A 22,752-nucleotide genomic window follows, 5' to 3' on the forward strand; every position below is an offset into this window, starting at 1 on the left:
GAATAGAAACTAAGCTAGTCTAGTCTAACCAAACTTAGCTTTATCTAATGCTAACCTAACTTTACCTAACTTTACTTAACGCTAACCTAACTTAACCTAATGCTAACCTAACTTAACCTAATCTTTACCTAACGCTAACCTAACTTAACCTAATGCTAATCTAACAACCTAACTTTACCTAACGCTAACCTAACTTAACCTAATGCTAACCTAACTTAACCTAACTTTAGCTAACGCAAACCAAACTTAACCTAACGCAAACCAAACATAACTTTACCTAACTTAACCTAATCTAACGCTAACTTAACCTAACATAATCAAACTTATCATCCTTCAGAGGTACTTTAAATTAGTTAAGGCATTATAATCTTTCCTTAGAGGGTACCTCACTGAGTCACACTACCTCCCTCACTAAGTCACACTACCTCCCTCACTGAGTCACACTACCTCCCTCACCGAGTCACACTACCTCCCTCACTGAGTCACACTACCTCCCTCACTGAGTCACACTACCTCCCTCACTAAGTCACACTACCTCCCTCACTAAGTCACACTATCTCCCTCACTAAGTCACACTACCTCCCTCACTAAGTCACACTACCTCCCTCACTAAGTCACACTACCTCCCTCACTACAGGGGTACTTCTTCGCCGGGATCCTGAACAGAGACGAAGTGTTCGAGGGCATCATTGAAGGCTGCAGGAGGGTAGGAGCCACCTGGTTCGACTCGCCCCAGGTACAGGAGAGGACCAAGGACACCAAGGAAGTCAAGGAAAAGGGCAGCAAGGACACCAAGGAAGCCAAGGAAGTCAAGGACAAAGGTAGCAAAGACTCCAAGGACGCTAAAGAGGTCAAGGAAGTGAAAGACGTCAAGGAGTCGAAAGAATTCAAAGAAACTCGAGATAAATGAAAATGGATGATAAGGAGATAAAGAAGTGTTAATCATGTTGGAGCCTGATCAGTGAAGGACGACCTTTGCCCTTGGATTACGAGCGTCGAGTGATAGAAAAAAGAGATAAAGAAAGAGAAAGAGAGAGAGAGAGAGAAAAAGAAAGTGAGCAAGATCGACTGGTATTAGTGATCCAAGTGTCACATTGAGTATAAACACTTGTAATCCAGCGAAGAAAAATATTAATAAAAATTTCCTTTTCTATAACGGCGCCCAAAAAGTTGTTGTTGCTGTTGCTGCTGTCAGTTTAGTGAGTAATGACAGCCTGTGCGTGGGTTCAGACAACAAATTATATGTTTGTTTGTTTGTTTCTTTCTTTGTTTCATTATATAATACTTGGCTCCGATATGAATACCATCCACGTGTGTCTGTCGTTACAACTAATGGTGATGATTAATAGTTACCAAACAGCTGCTGTTCGTGAGGGCACAGCAACAACAGCATATGAATAAGGCAACAAGAACAGCAGTAAGGTGGATATACTGACACTGACGAGAAAAATACACATTTCTCCATATCCATATAGTTAATATAGCGAGCATGTGGCTATATTACTATAATCTATACGACGACCGTGTGTGTGTGTCGTAGACTGCATGTAATATATATCTGTATTATATGTGATAGGTAAGATAATAATAATAGAATGTCTATGAATATATATATAACATAAATATATATCATCATTATCGTCTGTTATTAATTTAAGAAAAAAAAGCTTTAACTTAAAATATAAAAAAAAAGATTAAAAGCTGTGTGTCATATCATGTATAAGGGTGAATAAGATTTATGCACAAACGTTCAAACATAAGTCAACTGAGGACGAAGACCTTCACTCAAAAAAACAAACAATGAAACAGGACTTTTTTTTCTCGGTCACAATAATACAGGGTGTCTCAAAAATATATATACACACTGCCTCACGGATTTTCTTTTGGCAGATTGTATACATTTCTTGACACACTCTGTATTTCCTCTGTGATTTGTTGATGATTAATACAACTTGATTACTATTTTATACACAGAGGAAATATTTTACTAGTGTTAATAATATTAGTCAGATGGTTGAGTTTCATGAGGCTCCTGGCCGAGACTGATGGGAGGTTCACGTTCATTCTCAAGAGTAATATTGTGGTGATGTAACGAGGGAGGGACTTGTAGTGTTGGTCCACACGAGGGAGGGACTTGTAGTGTTGGTCCACACGAGGGAGGGATTTGTAGTGTTGGTCCACACGAGGGAGGGACTTGTAGTGTTGGTCCACACGGGGGAGGGACTTGTAGTGTTGGTCCACACGGGGGAGGGACTTGTAGTGTTGGTCCACACGGGGGAGGGACTTAGTAAATGGATCACCGACAGGACTTGACAATTATCAGTAATGTTAAGGACACATTTTATTTGTTTTACTTTTTTAACTCAACCTAACCTGACCTTACCTAACCTACCCTTACGTTACTTAACCCGACCTTACCTAACCTGAACTGACATAACCTAACCTAACCTAACCAACCCTAATACAGTATATAAGTTTATGTATAATTCAATTTAGTGTTTCCTTTGGGATATTCCTTAAAGGTAATCGTTGGGATCTTCCATTAGTAAGTGATATAAGGCCGACGCTCACCTGGGGGGCCTCCAACACACCTGTACTGATAAGAGCTTATTTACACCACAGAAAACGAGTTAGAATGGGTTACTGTAAAGAAAACTTATCATCTGATGGATCTTAAATCTCTTGTTAGACTCTGGTGGGGGAGGAGGCGGGGGGGGGGGAATATTAATACCGCGAAACTTAAGAGATAAACTACGACCCATTAGACGGTCTTTGAGTTGTTTCCTCCTTGGTGCCAAAATTGTCCTGAGTGCCAAAATTTTCATGACTGTCTTAGCCATTGTCATTGCTGTGTTAGCCTCTGTTATGACTGTCCTAGCCTTTGTCATGACTGTCCTAGCCTATATCATGACTGTGCTAGCCTTTCCTATGACTGTCCTAGGCTATCATGACTATTCTATAGCCTGTTATGACTATACTATCCTTCGTGGTCCTAGGAATAACACACTCCCCCTGAACACACTCCCCCTGAACACACTCCTCCTGAACACACACACCTAGACACACTCTCCCCTAGACACACTCCCCTGAACACCTCCCCTCACTCCCCTGAACACACTCCCCTGAACACACTCCTCCTGAACCTCCCCCTGAACTCCCCCTGAACACACTCCTCCTGAACACACTCCTCCTGAACACACTCCCCCTGTAGGTTCATCTCTCTCTCTACAGTAGAAACATTGGTGTGTTGTTAGCGCGGAAGAAAATAATTCAATAAGACTGGGGTGTTTTTTCCGTCCTTGTCTGAGAGTTACTGAAGCGGGATCTTTACTCCCGGGCACGGAATAGTGATATAAAATTTCCAAGGACTAACTCATTGCTAATATATACAAGGTAATTCACGCGCTAGCAACCCAGGTAGTTAGCTTATATAAACAACATTTAATACGACTGAACCGAACCTAAGCTAACATAACGTAAACCTAATGCAAGAGCAAAATTGTGTAGTGATAAGATAACAAAGAACGCCTCAAATTAAATACAATTCAATGTTGTCACCATACACGTCTTAACCTCCGCGGAATTAGAAGATTAAACTGTAAAGAATTACGTTAATTATACAAAAAAAGAGAAGTTGTTGTGTTTTAAGAGAGAGAGAGAGAGATGGAGGCTTGTTTAGTCAGACAATGACCCATAAGACTCATGGAACCGTAAAATATAAAAATATAAAACGTAATTCCACTTTTGACTAATAATACTATAATTATATTTCTTTTTCTTTTTTCACTTCTGTCGATACCAATACAGAGTCATTAATAAAGAATGAACAGATTTGAATACATACAAGCATTTAAAATTTAGTTGTTGTTTTTTTTGCATGACCCTGTATAATGTTTATATGATATTTTATAATAATTGGAAATTTATATATTCCTTTATTGTTGTTGTTTTGTTTTGTCTTGTAAGTGAAGAAATTCGGTAAAAGTAATAAAAATAATACATTGTATTTGAAGGCAGTGGAATGTAGTAATAGCTAATCCATGACCGCGGAACTAACCTAACCTAACCTAACCTAACCTAACCTAACCCAACTTAACTTAAACTAACTGAACTTAACTTACCCTAACCTAACTTCATTAACCCCTAACTTAACCTAACCTTAAACCAACTTAACTTCTACTTAACCTAACCAAACCTAACTTAATCTTAACATAACTCAACCGTAATATAGCCTAACCAAACTTAATCTACTCTACCACTAAATTTAAACCTAATTCTAAACCAACCAAACCTAAGTTAACCTTTATCTACCCATAACCTAAGTTATCTTAACCTACATTACCAAACGTAACTTGACCTACCCTTAATATAACCTAACTTTCCCCTCATATAACTTAACTTGACTTACCCCTACTATAACCTAACCAATCCTTAGTAAAACCTAACCTAACCCAAACCTAACCCGAATAAGTTAACCTAACCTATATCCCTAGAGTAATTTATCCTAATCTACCCCCTTAATATAACTTAAACCTAAACCTGACCTAACCTAACCTACTTTACCCCTTAATATAACCTGACCTAATCTACTTTACCCCCTTAATATTACCTGGCTTAACATATAGTATCCGCGGTCTTAGCATGAAAAAATTCCGGCCAGGTTCCGAGTCCGGGGATTAGTTTAGCACCTCGTCACTCCGTCGGTGAAGGAAAACGTATGGTGTAGCTTGAGTCATTGAGTTATTAAGTCAACATAGAACGGTCTTCCACCACACGTGAGAGATCTTGCCACCAGACACGGAACTGCCTGGCCTTTTGTCATGTATCTTCGCTGTTTGTATTACCTTAATTAATGTATAAGGTGATTAAAGGAAGAAATAGAAGATAATGGAGTAGGAGTTTATTTTAAGTATTTCTAGTCAGTGTTTAGAATGACGACGATAGCAAAGTGTAGACTAAAAATATATTTTCACACAACTCGCCGCCGTTTTTGTTCATCCTATCTATGATGATTATTATATACTGGAGGTTTGGTGGTCTATGTTACTGCTAAAGAACTTTGTAGGTGGTGTTGAGTTTGTGCTGTGTGTCACAAACTCACTCCTTATGGTACAGAGGATTCAACCATATTTATATTCTTATAAGAAACGGTGTACTGTAGCTACTAGAACTGCCTACTTGAATGTGAGTCACTTCTCAACTATAATGTCTGTCTTTCACGCGACGCAACACTTCAAGCTGGGCCAGATAACTAAAATCACAAAAACTTTTAAATTAAGGTCTAATTCAAGAAAAGCCCGTGGGTGGGTGTCGTCTTTGACCAGCCATCGACAGTAGCGCCTCAAGTGGTCACAGCGGTGAAATAAGTCTTTATTACCAAAGTTCCTCAGCCTAGGTACTAATTTTCCCTGACCGTTGGTGAATACATGACGGCAGGGAAGGTTTTCATGACGACCTCTACATCGGTGAATTTAAAATGTACTCACGAAGGCCTCGTAAAGCCTAATGTGACATCAACGATTATATTATGATCTAGTTGGCTGTTTATCTCCAAATAGTGGGCGCTAATCCCAGAAAGCCATGGCCTTCCATCCTCCTACAAGGTCAATAAATATGGTGGCCCTAAGGTAAATAAAGGTATATATGTAACGCTATATACTCAAAAGCCTAAATGATCTTGATAGTTACTTTTATATTTTAGTTGTTCTAAATTAATACTCGTTTTCTGTTGTTCTCATCCAAAGAAAACTATATTATATTATGGGGCATCTATAGTCCAAGTAATTTTTTTTTCTTTTCGCTTGCCTATGCATCATATCTATCTGCTACACGTACAAACCTTCACACTAAGATGACTATACATGCCAAGGGGTACAGCACATAGTAGAGACAGGCGGAGTGCTATCACTATAACATGGCCAGCGCCTTCATATGTTCAGGTACAGTTACCCAGAGATTAGAACGCCTGCAACTGTCTAGCTTATACTACAGACGGCCAAGGGGTAACCTAATAGAAGTGTATAAACATCTCAGAGGGCACTGCTCAGTCGAGCGTCCATACCTGGAGCTGGCGGACGCCCGCCTCACAAGGAGTCACAGACTCACAGCTCAAGGATGACGAAGCCACAAGTCCAGAAAACTGCAGGCCAAATTTTTTCGGAGTGAGACTTGTAAACTCTTGGAACAATCTGCCAGAGAGAGTTGTGACGGCACCGAGTGTGAGCTCATTCAAGACCAGACTTGACCAAAACTGGTCAGTACATGTCCAGTGTGTAGGAGAAGACACGCCGACCGCCCGACCGACTAGTAAGCTGAAAGGTGGCGAAGGGGATAAGTTTCTGGAAGTGTGCAAGTTGACTCTTCACTACACCTCACATGTTACCAGATGAAGTGTGATGGACCACTGGGAGGCTCTGTATAGCAGCAGGATCCTTCACTTAGTGTTTACCAGGACATGATGATGATAATGGTAAGATGCTAATAGTGAAGATGATAATGGTGGTGATAATGATGACAACGATGGCAATAACGACCACGATGACGACGAACGCGATGATTACACTTAAAAATTATATAAAAGTCATCATTTTACACGAGTACACATCTTCTCCCGCTATCTTACTACAGTATAACAAATAGCGCTATCTCTATGTGTTTCCTGTTGTCCTCCGTTCAGCTTGATAAGGGTAAACCATTACACACAACACATCAGCGTGTAGGAAATCCATCTTTTGCTTTTACCCCGATTTCTACCTCCAGTTCAAGCAGTTAACATGGGTAAGTGAAAAACTAGATGCGGTTGGAAGTAAAAAAAATAAGTTCTGGCTTGACTTAATGTGTTAATAAGATGATATGAGAAATTAATATCCTGATGTGATATCTGTACCTGTACCTGTACCTGCATCTGTACCTGTACCTGCATCTGTACCTGTATCTGTATTTGTATTTGTAACTGTATCCATATCTTTGCTTGTATATATACCTACATCTCTCCTTCTCTCTGTTTAATCCACATGTAACTTTACCCTCACCCCTTTTCCCCTTCCACAACACCCCCCCCCCTCTTCCTCCCCCCCTCAGCACTTAATACAATAATCTCTGCTGTGGCCATCAATGGAGAGTTTGCACGACGTTTGACTCTCTCTCTCTCTCTCTCTCTCTCTCTCTCTCCGGATCTTAACCCAATGATAACCTTGCCTAATGTAATGTAGCCTAACCTCTCCTAACCTAAATTAACAATCTAACCTAACCTAACAAACTAATCTAACCTAAACTAAACCTATTTCGTGTTAGGATTGTGTTAGGTTAGGTTAGCGTAGGTTAGGTTAGCAGAAGTGTATATGTCGTCAGATGAAATAAACTTAGAGTCCCAATTTTCCAGGGATTCCTTTAAATTAATTTGTGCCATCATTCTGAAGGTTTATACTGTGAGGGGGGGGGGGGGGGGGGTTCTTTCTTGGATAGCCCGCTTGGTTACCCCCTGAGGCAAGTGCATGAAAGCCCCCAGCAGCGACCCCTACAGCGCCTGTCATACACCAGCTACACGAAGGGTCGCTGGACGGAGCAGAGGAGGAAGGGAGTAGGGAAGGGAGGAAGGAGTAGGGGAAGGGGAGAAACAAGCATACATGGGAAGGGAGGAAGGGTTATAGGATGTGCATAAGGAGCAGAGTAAGGAAGGAGGGGGCAGTGGAAGGGGAAGAATGGGTAAGGGAAGGAAGTAACGGGCATGGGAAGGGAATACGAAGCAGGGTAGGGAGAAAGGGGCAGGAAAAAGAGAGGGGGAGGAGGAAGAGGGCGTGAGTGGCATGGAAATGGAAAGACAAGGCAAAGGGAGAGGAAATAAAGGGTAAGGGATAAAGGAAGAGAGAAGGAAGGGGGTAGGAGAAAGGAAGAGAGAAAGGGGATGGAGAAGGAAGAGTGAGAGGGGTGGAAGGTCCGGACATGGGGGAAAATGTACATAGACAGCATGGAGATACAGTATTGACAACATGAGTATGACGGGTCTGTGGTAGTCAGCCTGTGCCCTGCGGTTAATTATAGGTCAGTGTGGCTTTTGTTGCTAGTCTAAATATTTGCATGTGCAGAAATTTTATAACTCTCTCTCTCTCTCTCTCTCTCTCTCTCTCTCTCTCTCTCTCTCTCTCTCTCTTCCGTCAGCGCCACTACCTCTTCCATCACCACCACCTCCTCCGTCAGCACCACCCCCTCTTCCATCAACACCACCTCCTCCGTCAGCACCACCTCCTCCATCACACCACCTCCTCCCCCACCACCCCTCCTCCATCACCACCACCACCTCCGTCAGCACCACCTCCTCCTCCATCACCACCACCTCCTCCGTCAGCACCACCCCCTCCTCCATCACCACCACCTCCTCCGTCAGCACCACCCCCTCCTCCATCACCACCACCTCCTCCGTCAGCACCACCACCTCCTCCATCAGCGTCACCTAGGTAAGTCCCCAGCAGGTAATTATGAAGCCCTAGACGTCACCATTAGTGTTTACATACGGTACCTTCCATTGTCTCAACCTTAATAAGTGGTGTGGGTGAGGGAGGGAATAATGGGAGGTGGTAGGGAGAAAGGGAAGAGGAGGAGTGAGGGTTAGACAAAACTAATAGGGGGATAGGGGAAGGAAGGGAGAGAAGGGAAGGAAGAGGGTTAAAAGAAGAGGGTGAAAGAAGGGAGAGGAAGGGAAGAGCGTAAGTGAGAGAAAAATAAGGGAAAGAAGGGAAGGAAGAAAGGCAAAAGATGAAAGAAAGTGAGAGAGAGGAGAGTGGGAGAAGTGAAGGAAAGCCAAGGAGAGGGCAAGAAGGAGGATGGAAGAAAAAAAGAGGGGAAATAGAAGGTTAGGATTATTGAGCAAGGAATGAGGAGAAAAGGAGAAGGAGCGGTGGAGAATGAAAGTGGGAGGAAAGATGGTGAAGCAAGAGAAGTTATATACAATAGAGTATGTGCAGCCACCCGGGGTTGGGTTTGGTGTATTCTAATTGCATTTCATTGTAACCTCACATCTCTCTTTACGGACGTTTCTGTATAATAGCTGATAACAGATAACTCAAAGGAAGAATTGAAGTTGAAGTGACAATCATAAAGGAAAACCTGTTGTTATAAAAACAAGCTGGAAAGGGTAATAGAGGTGTTGTATTTGTCTCTCGCACTCTTTTTTCTTTACCTACTTGGTACAGTTGCGGAAATGTGTTCCTACGTCCTCTGTGGTAACCCGTGTCTCCAAACGGCTCCGTTGCAGTAGTAGTAGTAGTATCACTGTTTATGAATTAATGGGTTTTGGTCATGTAACAACGGACGAGAATGGGGGATAGGTTTGCTATAGGTCATATTGGTTGGCCGTTTTGCGACACGGGTTACCGCACGGGTAGTAGGAACACATTTCCGCAACTGTACCTCTCTCTCTCTCTCTCTCTTCCTTATGCTCCTTAATGATTTTCCCCATTCCCTCTGCCTCCATCAATCCCCAACATCCTCCTCCTATCAACAATCAAGGGTCATATCTACACAATCCTCCCATTTATAATGCTCCTGAAAAACTTTATATTTCTGTTGCACTAATATGTAAACTTAAACTTCAACTTTTTCAGAAATAAACTTTACAATTATGTTAAAAAGAAAAATTACATAGCGGTACAATACATTATGCACATTCAACAGAAAATGAAGTTTGCCCGTGTTGCACTGAAATAAATTCATGACCGAAATAAATTTAAAATATAACAGAAAGGTAAAATTACTTATGTACAGTTGCCGTCAAAAGTTTGCTCCCTCACAAAATGAAGCAGCATCGGCCCCAAACGAGATAAAACAGTCAGGATGAGCAATTACTGACTCATTCCAGGGAATCGATTTCACCATTGGGATCAAACTTTTGCCCCAGACTATACATTAACTCTAATTTGAAAAGAAAGTATTCCTGTGATGCATTGAAATACATATGTATTTTATTTACAACCGAAAATATTAGATTTATGTTGTACTAAAACGAAATAAAAACTTAAACTTCATTTAAAATAAACTTTATATAACACATACTATATGGCTAACAGAAAGAAATATATATGTACGTACTTCATCAACATGAACCTTACCTTCATCAGATAATCACCACACTACCTCCATAAACAACATATATAGTGTTAGTTATACTTTTAATCAAACCTAGACCTTGTAACCTGACCTGACCTAACCTAACATTGTCACAAGGCTTGATCTGCTTCAGTACATCAAGGCTCAGGATTCAAAGTTTACCTCCACTCCATATAATCACTAAGGATAAATTCAACAAGCATCTTAAATCTAACCAACTTCATGTTTGTCTAAGAGTAAAGTCACTTTAATTTTTTTCTTAGTGGATTTTTAATCAACTTTTAACCCATGTAACCTCACCCAGTATAACGGATACGAAATCCTGTTACATTTTTTTTAAACTAGGAACTACTGTATGTACTTACCACTGACGCTCCTGGCTTTATTTATCTTCATCACTTGTCTTGCACTGAAGTTTTAACCTGTAAAACATAAAATAGGAATATTACATACTTTTCTAATACATTATATATATTTATGCAAGCGTGTCCATGTAGGCTATTCATGTACAGTTCCGTTCAGAAGTTCGTGGTACACTGGCAGTGAAGGGTCCATAGTCTGTTGTACCCTTATTGGACGAGAGGTCACTATGCCGACCCTCCCACCAACACACACAGACACAGTGGAACTGGCAAAAGAGCAGTGTGATTCGAACGAATACTCATAAAAAATAGATTGAAAGGATTTTAATGTGAATATCGGCCAATATTACTGCTGATGGATGATGAAAATGTGTGTTAATATCTAGTTTATGAGAGAAGAAATCTAAAGTGATAGGAGTATCCATTTGAATATCACAATATGATAGGAAAATTAGTTTTGAATGAACAATCGATTATTATGTATGATTAACGACACAGCAGTACGATGATAAAGATTAATGGCAATGGCAACAGTACAACAAAAACGATTAATGGCAACAATCACCTTACATATGATTAATGGCAACAGTACAACAAAAACAATTAATGGCAACAATCACCTTACATATGATTAATGGCAACAGTACAACAAAAACGATTAATGGCAACAGTCGCCTTATGTACGGTTAACGGCAGCAGTACAACAAAACCCTTAATGGCAACAGTCGCCTTACATGTGATCAACAGCAGCAGTACGGTAAAAAAGGCTAAGGGTAACAATCGCCTTACGTGTTATTAACGGCAGCAGTACAGCAAAAACGACGAAGAGCAGCAATCTTCTTAGGTGGAATTAATAGCAACGGTACACCCTTCTCCGCTAGTGTATCACGAACTTATGAACGGAACTATATCATGTACAGGTAGATAGATACAGTATAGACTTTATTTCATGAGGTATGCCCCTTTCTTTAAAATGTTACAGATTCCATATACTGTACAGTAATATCTCCGTTAGCTGGAATCCCTCAAACTCAGAACTCTCCAATTGCTGGAATTGAAATTTTCTCGGAAAATAGTTCCCAAAGCCGGAATTTTCCTGAAAATTCCGGCTTTGGGAAAAATTTTCCGAGGGGCACATTTTCCGGAAAATTCTGAGTAAATTTTCCCGATAACCGAAAAATTCCGGGGATGGGTGAGTGTTTTTCAGGTTTGAGAGATGATAATCAGGCTCATTTTCTGGAAATTCCAGTTACGTACTCGGAAGAGCTCTGCACCAATTGTTCGGGACTAGCGGGGATATCGCTGTACTGTACTGTGACTCTCAAATAAATATCCTTGAATTAAAGAAAAATAAGAACCGTCTAGTAATATTAAATATTTTCTGCAAACAATTTAATCTAAATTGTAACTGACACAATAAAGATGAGGCGTCATGTTTGTTAATGTCTTGTTCATGTTGAAAAGCTCATGTTGTTTAAGATACATTATTGGTTTAGAAAAACTTTAATATTTTACAAAGTTAAATCAAAAAGTAAACTTTGTATCACAGCTTGTTTATATAACACGAATACCTTCGGACAGGAAGAAACATCTGAAAGGAAGAGCACTGATAAAACATTAAACCAAGAAGTGCTTTAAGATATTTTAAACAAATTATTAACAATATTACCTATATAGTATTAACTAGGTAAATATAATATTGCAATAAAATACTGTACAGGGGTACAGTATTTAGTTTTTATTTACTGTGCATGATCATATCACTGAACTAGTAGAGGGGGTCCCCGACTTACAAACATCCGACTTATGAACGCCTGCCGATATGAATGGGGTTAAACTTGAAATTTACAATATTTTATTTACCTATTATGTTATTTTTTACTTTCATTTACTGTCTTTTGTCATTCTATTTCTTCTTTTGTCGTAAATTAAGTGATTTTAGATGCATATAAGGATTTAGCCTATGATATAGTGGTATTTTAAACATTATTCTGTAAGTACGGTACGCACATAGCATATGTTCCCCACTTGCGTACAAATCCGACTTAAGAACGCCCTTAACGGAACCTGTTCTCAACCAGGGAACTCCCTGTATAAAGTATTATACAGTACAGTATTGTTTATTTATTTGTTTACTGTCTTACTTTATGATTAACTGCAGGATATTTTGCTATCATGCACAAATCAAATGGACTGTATTATAGTTATAAGAATAATTTGCAGTGTCACAATACGTACCATTACTCTTAACTGTATAGCTAAGTAAAATCCAGTATTTGTGGCTTCTGTATGCAAGCATCTTCTAGGTACTTTTTTCCTCACCTGCCCCGGGTGAGACCTTAAAGCCAGCAGTAACCTGCAAAAACAATATACTGTACTGTATACTGTCAGTAAAAAAAGCTATCGTGACAGTGTTTGCCACAGCTAACTGTAGCACATGATACATAAGTAAAATTTCTCCATGAAAAAACACCTTCATTAGTAAATAGAGCTCAGGATAAAAATAAAGATAAGAATGTTTATCAGAGAACAAAAACAGAACTAAACTTTTCAAGGTTGTAAAACCTAATCCCTCTATGTATCATAGCCTGTAATTTACAGGCCATTGCTTCCTTAAGCTAATGAGAAATTAAAAGTGTAAACAAGCATTACAGCTTGTAAATAATGTCCATGATGATTTAAGGGAAATAAGGTGGATAGAGCTTTTCCTGTACAATAGGACCAATAATTTGAAAAAGTATTACATATCAAAATAGCAAATGAGTAAACTTTTTATACTATTGGAACTGGTTAATACAAGTAATTTGCATTCATATAGTGGTATTCAAAATAAATTAATGAACATATGGTATTCCTAATATGCAATATCATTCACTTCACAGCAGAAATCTTGAAGGAATACACAAGTCAAAATCCTCCAAATAACAAAAAGCATAGTAAGCTTGCCATAATAACTACACTACAGTACTGTACTGTATTCTTTAGAAGGCAAAGTTTAGTACTGTACTTTCTCAGTAATAAATATTTTATAAATTATAAAATAAAAAATTTGATGGACATATGGATGGCATTGTGAGGAGATGAATGGACTTGGCCAATCAAGGGAATTACAGTACTGTACTGTATCATGCAAAGTGTTAAAATATGAATAGTGTAACATCAGTAATTATGCATGTTGGATTCATAACATAAGAGGATTATACAGTAGTAATTTTCTTCATGTGATTTGTTCTTGTTTTTTGTCATGTATATTGTATCTTTAATTATCTTAGTACTGTATGACCTTTGTAAACTATACAGCAAACCTCCTGCTTGGAACAATTATATCATATTTTTTTACTGTAGGCTTTTAATTACTTTAGCATGACCCTTGTGACTGCATCCTGTTGCTGTTAAAAACTGAAACTCTGCTTTTATGTTTCAGTTAAGTCATGTTATGATGTCACTAGTTTTATATTGTGTGGCAATTTTTATCTAGCTGGTAGAGCCTGATTCCCAGGATTATTTTTAGATTCCTTTAATGCTCATTTTTTGGCAGCAGAAGTTCAGTAAATGGTAACAGCATTTTTTATAAATTCATGCAAATGGACTGCAAACTCTTATGCTACTCTAAAAGTTACTTGATGTTAGAGTACAATAGATATTTTAGCACATTATTGGCCATTATTTCTAATCTAGCCTATTATATTGCTTTAGTTTCATTTAATAAACTTATGTTATTTAGTGGTAACTGAGTTGTGCATAACAAAAAAGACACAAGCACATGTTTTGTGATACTGTACACAAATACATGTAAATACTGCACTCAATGAACACTCCCTTTATTTCATTTTCACTGTCAAACCTAACCAAGAAGTTGTCAATAAATATTTAAAATGAATATATTAAATAGGTAAAATAGCTAATATAAATTACATGTACTGTATGTGCTCAAAGTACATAAGAATATACAATAAAGTAATTTAAGTTTAAATATTATGATACTGTATGCTAGATTCAACAGGTATAGGCAATACTATATTCTAGGGAAACAAATAGGAAATGATGATGTTAACTGTACTGTACAATACAATGAATTTATACTATCATGCATGTGTTTACAGAATAACAGACATCACTTATTCCAGTCATGCAAATTCAAAAGCATGGCATACAAAGCATGTTTTGATACAGATTTTTATACAGGAAGGTAAAGTAAAATTTATGTTTTATGAGGCTTTCTTTTTTTTTATTACTTTTCAGTTTAATTTAAAGGTAATGTCTGAGAACAGCACTACCACCAGAAGGAAGTGTTCCATTTTGTTATTTTTTACACAGATGTTCTTATCATTATAGTAAGTACAGGGTATTTTAAAAAAGGCGACATTTACTAGAACTAATAGAACCAAGGGCAGATCCAGGGGGTCCTGGGGGTTCGGACCCCTCCCTTTCACCAGAAAATTCCTATACTTTTTCTTTAATGCAGTACTGTATTGTACTGTACTCAGGCATTATTTTTACATAGTAAACAGTATTTACTATTGACTTCTGAATGTCTCCTAATATCAAGTGTGCATGGCTTCATAATGGCCTCAAAATGCCCATGACAATGGTTAGATTTTCAAAAAATCTTCTGGAGGGCTTACAGCAACCCCCCACAATAAAATAAAATAAAAATGCACTCGCCATGTTCACCCACCCAAAACTTCTTGGACCCCCTTTTTTATATTCCTGGATTTGCCCCCGATAACCTAACCTAACCTAACCAAAGAAACCTACCTAACTTTACCTAACTTCCTCACCAGGGGGCTCCACCCCCATGACACTCGCCATATTAAACAGAAAGTACTTATTTTGATACCTGGTACATATGAAAGTCACTTTGTTGAAGCATTATGGTATAATTATGCGTTTTCTTTTTTAAGTGAAATATGCTTGGACCAAGCGGGTAAGTTTAAACAAACAGGTAGTAGGTAGCTACCAAACAGGGAGGTACTACTGCCTTGGAAGATCTTGGAAGCATAATGTGTTATCATCACGAAAACTTTGACCAAGTCCCAGGTTGTTGATCTAACTTTCTGCCTCATTTACACACAATTGCAGGGTCTCAATTGTTTCTCTTACTATTGACAACACAACATAAATACTATATTGTTTCTCACTTATGATCTATTATTATTATTATTATTACTATTATTATTATTATTATTATTATTATTATTATTATTATTATTATTATTATTATTATTATTATTATTATTATTATTATTATTATGTGTTATTATTATTATAATTATATCATTATTTTATTTTCAATTTTGTATATTGTATTATGAATTTTATTTATGAATTATTATTATTATTATTATTATTATTATTATTATTATTATTATTATTATTATTATTAGTGTTAACTAATTTTTTTTTTATTATTATTCATTTATTGGGCACCCCCTATATCCTGTGTAAGGTGAAGCGTTTTACAGCGCCCAACAGGGAAGCTTGCCTTTATGTCTCATGAGTTAAGGGCGTAGAAGCCTGAAGGGTCAATGGTTTTTGTCATCAAGTTATTGGAAGCTTTCGATTTACAACAGGTACAGTTACCCAAAAAAAGTCCTGTCGCAAACCACGAACCCCGAGATTCAGACGAGGCTTCGTGAGGCGAGACTTCAGACTCCCGAGAACTGCGTGTTGGACATCCACCACCTCGCAGGCTGGACAATAGTTTCATTAAATTCCCCTACTAGTAAGTGCTTAACGTTAATTGTTGTGTTGCTGTTTAATATTTTACCGAAATATTAATTTCATCACCTGAAGTGTGTGTGTTCCCTTTTTAATATATGAATGAATAAAATAAATTAACAAAAATATAATGGATGTGTTGAAGAAATGTATCGTCTCATAAATCATTATTGTAATAGATATTTAATACAGGAAAATATTGGACAAAATTGAACAAAAATCGTACCTCAGCAGGTCGCGGACAGTGTTTATAAAATATCTTTTTGACTACCCTTAAAACACAGGTATTTAAATTTATTGTTTTAATATTATTTCTAGTCTTAATGCTGATATTATCATATTAATAATACCAAATCTAAAAAAAATTAAAAATATTCGACATGCATGTTACAAGTTCGCAGCTCACAATCCGAGCAGTGCGTCGACCAAGCTGACTTGGTCAACTTCGTAAAGTGATTGTGTAGTAAATTGTTATACGCGTACGTATGATTGTTTTAATACCCCATCAAGGATTGTCTAGGATCAAAACAGAAAGGTTCATATTGCAGAACACCATCTATCATGATGGGATGGACTCCATTAGCTGATTTGTGTAAGTAAACAGAAGGTTCATTCATTGAAATTCTCTCCACTAACTGATTATGCTAATATTGTTTTTAATACGTACACTTTATAGTTTCCAAATACAAAATCTATTTGCGGCAACAATGATATTACCTTGTGCCGTAATGGTCTCCAAAAATAAAGCATCTTTTATTGAATTATCTGAAGAATATAAATTTGGCAAGCCTAGACTCTGCCGTCTTCGTATTTCTATTTAAGATTAGTATACGCGAGGTAACTCCTAATTTTGTGAAGCGGCTAGCCACAGTTGCAGCAAAAAAATTAAAGAAAAATTAAGAAGTCAGCGGATTTTCCTGGTGCATTTGGGTTGAATGGATGACTGTCATATTAACATATAAGCCCCGCACGATACATAAACTTTAAAACTCTTGCAAAGAAAATCTTGTGTTATTCATCTATATATTTTTGTAGATTTACACATATCAATGCAGATCTGTGCAGCATCTCCGAATGGTAGAAACTTGGTTAAATTCAATGGTAATATAACTCAGTATCACTAGTTACACTTTCCAAATTAGATGATCTCCCACCAATCATATTTCAGGACGCAATCATTCTGCCAAATTCTAAAATAGATACGCTAGGCCTCACCACTTCCCCTAATATGTCATGGAAGCCACACATCCTCAACATTGTTTAAGCTGCCTCCCGAAAGCTGGAAATGCTGTACAGATGCCGTAGCTACTTCTTCACTCCTGAGCAGTTGCTTCAAGTATATAAGGGATTCATTCGTCCTAACTTGGAGTACTGCTCTCGTTATCTGGGGTGGCTCTTCTTCTGTCCAACTGTTAGATAGGGTGGAATCAAAGGCATTTCGTCTTATTAACTCTCCTCCATAAGTTGATAATTTTTTTCCCTTTCTCTTCGCCGCACCGTTGCTTCACTTTCTCTTTTATTTAAATTCTCAGTGATTCATGTAAGAATTTTTTTTATAATTTTTCAGAAATTTTCAAGGGTAGAAGTCCTAGGTAGCCTCATTATGCTCTAGGTAATAATTTATTTGTATCAATGCGGCAGCCTCTGTAGATTTAATTTTTACAAGAGTTTATTTAACGGGCTTGGTGAATCTTTATACTGCATTTAACACTGGTTTATGTCTTTACAGGTTGAGCCACCAGAACAAGTAAGTAGTACACATTATGTCAGTTTTAGACATATAAGTTATTATAAAAGGCTGTAGTTTTACAGATGTCTGATATTCTAATAGGCTGCAGTTATGACTATGCACACTGAAAGATATAAATAGTGCCAGGGTTTGAAAATCCACTACCCGGTACTTCAGTTCGTAATGTTACTTTGAAATAAAAGAATAACAGGGATGATGTGATTAAACGTACAGGTATCATATACAATTAATACTTACTGGTTTTTTTTTAATAATTTGTTACTATAAATTTTTCATTTAGGGATTTTTAAACTTTGATTCGAGGCTGTATTTTACACACACGGTGTCAACCTTAATTGCGTATCAAAAGGGTTTTAACATTTGGTAGACATGAGAAAATTTGAATAATGTTTTGTAAATCGGAATGACACATTAGAGTAAGTTGCATAAAATCAAGGTAATTTTCGTAGTTAATAAACTTTTTCTTGAATTATGTATGTATGGTCTTGTGGCTTTCACGTGTCTATCATCTGGTTTGTGTTCTTATGATGATAACTTTTTATTAATACTACTGTTATTATATTATTATTATTATTATACATTCATACATACATACATACATACATACATACATACATACATACATACATACATACATACACCAGAAATAAAACAAAAGAAAGGCGCAAGAAAACAATAATATGTGTGTATAATATGTAGAAGAGTATTATTGCTGCATATAGATCACATAAAACAGATACCATATATGCTATGTAATGACTAAGAATAAAATATATGAAATTATTTACCCCCAAATAATAATAATAATAATAATAATAATAATAATAATAATAATAATAATAATAATATCTTCAAAACACAACCATCTTAAGGTAATTATAACAAATTTTAAATATAATTCTGAAAGGCATGTCAAAGAACGTATGCTGTAATCACAAATTCATTATAACCTTATAAGTAATATGTTCGTTTGTGTAATTCCATTGTTCTACATGTTTGTGTTTTACTGGACAAACTTTGATGTGAACACTGATGAGGTTAATATCAAGTCATTGGCTTACAAAATATTCTCTAAGGTTTATAATCCAGATATGGACGTTCTCTTGGTTGTTTGGTTATCTTGCTTTTCTGTTTTCCTAATTTTTGTTTTCCTTGACTAAACCTTTTATTAGACTCTACTGTTTCGTAATCATGGTAACTGAGGTCGTAATTCTTGGGATGTTTAGTTCCACCCATAACATGCTCAGTTTGTTGATCTCCTCCTGCGGTGTTCACAGTTGGGGAGTCAATCTTGAGCGTCGTTTGTTCATTAGTATCATTTTCTTGTTCGTGTTTCTTTCTAAAGAAGCTTGTTGCGTCACTTTCACCATGTTCATCATCTTGTGTGTTTTGTGACACATCTTGTGTGTTTTGTGACACATCTTGTGTGTTTTGTGACACATCTTGTGTGTTTTGTGACACATCTTGTGTGTTTTGTGACACATCTTGTGTGTTTTGTGACACATCTTGTGTGTTTTGTGACACATCTGTGAACATCACACACATCTTGTGTGTTTTTGAACATCTTGTGTGTTTTTAACATCTTGTGTGTTTTGTGGCATCTTGTGTGTTTTGTGTGTGTTTTGTGACACATCTTGTGTGTTTTGTGACACATCTTGTGTGTTTTGTGACACATCTTGTGTGTTTTGTGACACATCTTGTGTGTTTTGTGACACATCTTGTGTGTTTTTGTGACATCTTGTGTGTTTTGTCACATCTTGTGTGTTTTGTGACACAACATCTTGTGTGTTTTGTGACACATCTTGTGTGTTTTGTGACACAACATCTTGTGTGTTTTGTGGCACAACATCTTCTGTGTTTTGTGGCACAACATCTTGTGTGTTTTGTGGCACAACATCTTGTGTGTTTTGTGGCACAACATCTTGTGTGTTTTGTGGCACAACATCTTGTGTGTTTTGTGACACAACATCTTGTGTGTTTTGTGGCACAACATCTTGTGTGTTTTGTGACACATCTTGTGTGTTTTGTGACACATCTTGTGTGTTTTGTGACACACATCTTGTGTGTTTTGTGACACAACATCTTGTGTGTTTTGTGACACAACATCTTGTGTGTTTTGTGACACAACATCTTGTGTGTTTTGTGACACAAAATTTTGTGTGTTTTGTAACACAGAACCGTATGTTTTTCCTGGCATGACACCATCGTCACCATGCATGACACCATCGCCACCATGTATGACACCATCGTCATTATACACGACACCATCGTTACCATGGCTCACCACCTCCATAAGAGGCTCACTCTCGTGGTCTTCAGTACTTTTGATATTTTCGGTCTCTCTCGTTTTCTCCTTCAGCTGTTTATCGACTCCTCTTTTCTCTATATCATCATTCGTCATCATTTCCCTTACATCCTCGGCTTTTCTTCTGCTGCGTCTCCTCATGTAGTACCAAAACCCAACGACAGAGGCCACCACCAGAAGGAACAGGATGACGACAACAGTAATTGTGTTGGAAGAGGAAACTTCAGGAGAGCCGTAAGACCCTTCCGGTGTCACGCTTGAGGTGGGCGACCCCCAAGTCACGCCTGGAGTGGGCGACGTCGAAGTCACTGCTGTAGAGTGAAATATAAACTTTAATGGATAAAAGAATTTGTTTGAATAAATTTGAAAGAAATTTATACTCGATGCTTTCATAGAAATGTCTAAAAAAATTCAATAAGTGTATTAGCTACAAACTATAAGCGTTATCTATGCCACACGAAATTTTAGTTTAAATATATATATATATATTTTTTTAAAGGGAGGTAAGAGTGATCTAAAGATCGACAAATGTGCGTGTATTCCGGGTCGGTAATGTACCCCGGGTGGGGCGCGGCCGCGTGTGTTTATTGTTTGTGTCAGCCACACCGACATGAGGTGGAGTGAACTCGTTCCACGGGAAACACTGGTGTCCCGCTCACTTTACCCCTCCGTGTGTAGTGCAGGCGGTTGCGCGCCCCACCCGGGGTACACGTACAAAAAGTAGGAGTGAATTATCTGATTGACTATATCCGTCGCCGACATTCCAAGACTTAAAATCCATGTTTATATACTGTAATCATGTTAGAAGAAAACTGCAGCACATTCTGTACGTGATAAATAAATAATTTCTCGTATTTAAATAAACGTCTTAATATAAACAAAATTATACATGAAAGCAGGAAATCTTCGTAAACCAAACTACTGGAAAAATAAAGATAAAACCGAGTTAGGACATTTCACAGATAAAAACAAACTTAACATAACAGAAGTCACTGTAGAATAAACCACTGAGGAAGTAAACAGTGTTACCATCCTTACCTCCATCACGTTTGAAGCTGACGTACATATAGTTGCCCTGAGACACGTGACCATAAACCTGGTGAAATTGTGTGGCATCCATCTCGTCAAACCTCGCCACCTCACTACCTTCTACCGAAAGAGTGAGACGTCCATTTATCACCGATAGCGAGAAGAAAGTCCAGTTAGTCAGTGACAGTATCTTCAGGGACACCTCCTTGGACAGCACTATCACTTGCTGTTTCAAACTTGACGATCTTAAACTCTCCAGCGTTAACCTCACAGAACCATTAATAACATTCCTCAAGCGTAGAGAACCGGTTGCAGTGCCATCTGTGAGTTCAAAACCAAAGGTGAACTCTTGCCAAGGATGTGTGGGCGTCATGAGAGCGACTGTAAGACTCTCTGACAGTGGGAAGGAAGGTGACCAGTCCTCAGCATCTTTCCCAGCCAAATGATATAAGCTGAATCCTGTAACACGTGGGAGGGTCTTAGTGAATGTGATAATGATAACTAATAATAAATAGTTGTAATAATAATAATAATGAAAAACAGACAGACAGGCAGAGACATCACTTATTATTCTTTTTTCATCATCTTACCTATGGGTGGTTCTAAGGCCCCTACGCTCGTGCCCGACATCTCCACGCCCACGGCCATCATCATCATCATCATCACGCCCACGGTCATAGTCATCATCCCTGCCGCTTTCATCATTGCCTCTCGATGGTACTTCTCTATTTCCAAAGCAGTTGCCGAGCAGAAGCTTCACCACATAGCACCGTCACCACATAATGCCGTCAGTACATAACACCATCACCACATAACACCGTCACCACATAACACCGTCACCGCAGTTGTTTGAGTATAGCCAGATAGTAATGTTGTAAAGGGTAGACCAAGGGACTTTTAACCTTACTTAGCCAATGTTTATCAAGTTAAGGCTGCGTAGGTAATCATCATTTCCACTGTTATAATAATGTACTGGAAACTTATATACCACTAGCTTTTTGTTCTTCTATAATTGAGGAGCACAAAATTGGCTTGGACAACACATGGATGCTCTCACTCTACTGCAGAAGGACGGCAGAAGGAGTTTTATCTTATCTAAATTGTAATCAGATAACACATTGGGTTATCTGATTGTCCCATGTGGTGTCTGATCGTGTTTCGGTATCTCTGATGAGGAATGAGTTGGATTCGTCCCAAAGTGTGGCAAGAGGTGTTTATTTTTTTTTAATGAATGGTGCGCTTGATATATACAGAAGTATTAAAACCTCCAACACACACACACACACACACACACACACACACACATAAACTCACTCGACAAATACACATAAACTCACTCAACAAACACACATAAACTCACTCAACAAACACACATAACTCACTCAACACACACAAAAAAATAAAATCCCTTCGTGTCAGACAAAGCATTAGAAAAAATAGATCAATATATAAACTGTTTATTATTCCGGTATTTGTTTTTTTTT

The 22,752-nt window shown here is 37.9% G+C and overlaps 2 protein-coding genes across 2 annotated transcripts in view; one reads left to right on the forward strand and one right to left on the reverse strand.

The window, feature by feature from the left end:
• LOC121858532 overlaps positions 1 to 1,454 on the forward strand; it is an 83,614-nt gene extending 82,160 nt beyond the window's left edge. The window contains exon 14 of the mRNA XM_042355018.1: positions 638 to 1,454. Coding sequence (XP_042210952.1) covers positions 638 to 910 — 273 coding nt within the window. The 3' untranslated portion in view covers positions 911 to 1,454. The remainder of the gene's footprint in view (positions 1 to 637) is intronic.
• Positions 1,455 to 19,005: 17,551 nt separating this feature from the next.
• On the reverse strand, positions 19,006 to 22,393 carry LOC121858543. Its single transcript, XM_042355033.1, has 4 exons — positions 21,859 to 22,393; positions 21,278 to 21,727; positions 19,966 to 20,550; positions 19,006 to 19,460 (listed from the first exon to the last, which is right to left on the reverse strand). The coding sequence occupies exons 1-4, from the start codon at positions 21,971 to 21,973 to the stop codon at positions 19,006 to 19,008; spliced, it is 1,605 nt and encodes a 534-aa protein (XP_042210967.1). The 5' UTR covers positions 21,974 to 22,393.
• Positions 22,394 to 22,752: the final 359 nt, after the last annotated feature.

The sequence above is a fragment of the Homarus americanus genome, unplaced genomic scaffold (assembly GCF_018991925.1).
Source record: "Homarus americanus isolate GMGI-L3 unplaced genomic scaffold, GMGI_Hamer_2.0 scaffold19066, whole genome shotgun sequence".
Taxonomy (NCBI): Eukaryota; Metazoa; Arthropoda; class Malacostraca; order Decapoda; family Nephropidae; genus Homarus; species Homarus americanus.

Coding starts and splice junctions, on each gene's coding strand:
- LOC121858543 (XM_042355033.1), bottom strand. CDS start 21,973: ATGATGAAAGCGGCAGGGATGATGACTATGACCGTGGGCGTGATGATG. Junction 21,728..21,858: donor GGCCTTAGAACCACCCATAG/GTAAGATGATGA, acceptor CACGTGTTACAG/GATTCAGCTTATATCATTTG. Junction 19,461..19,965: donor TCACAAAACACACAAGATGT/GTCACAAAACAC, acceptor TGATGTTCACAG/ATGTGTCACAAAACACACAA.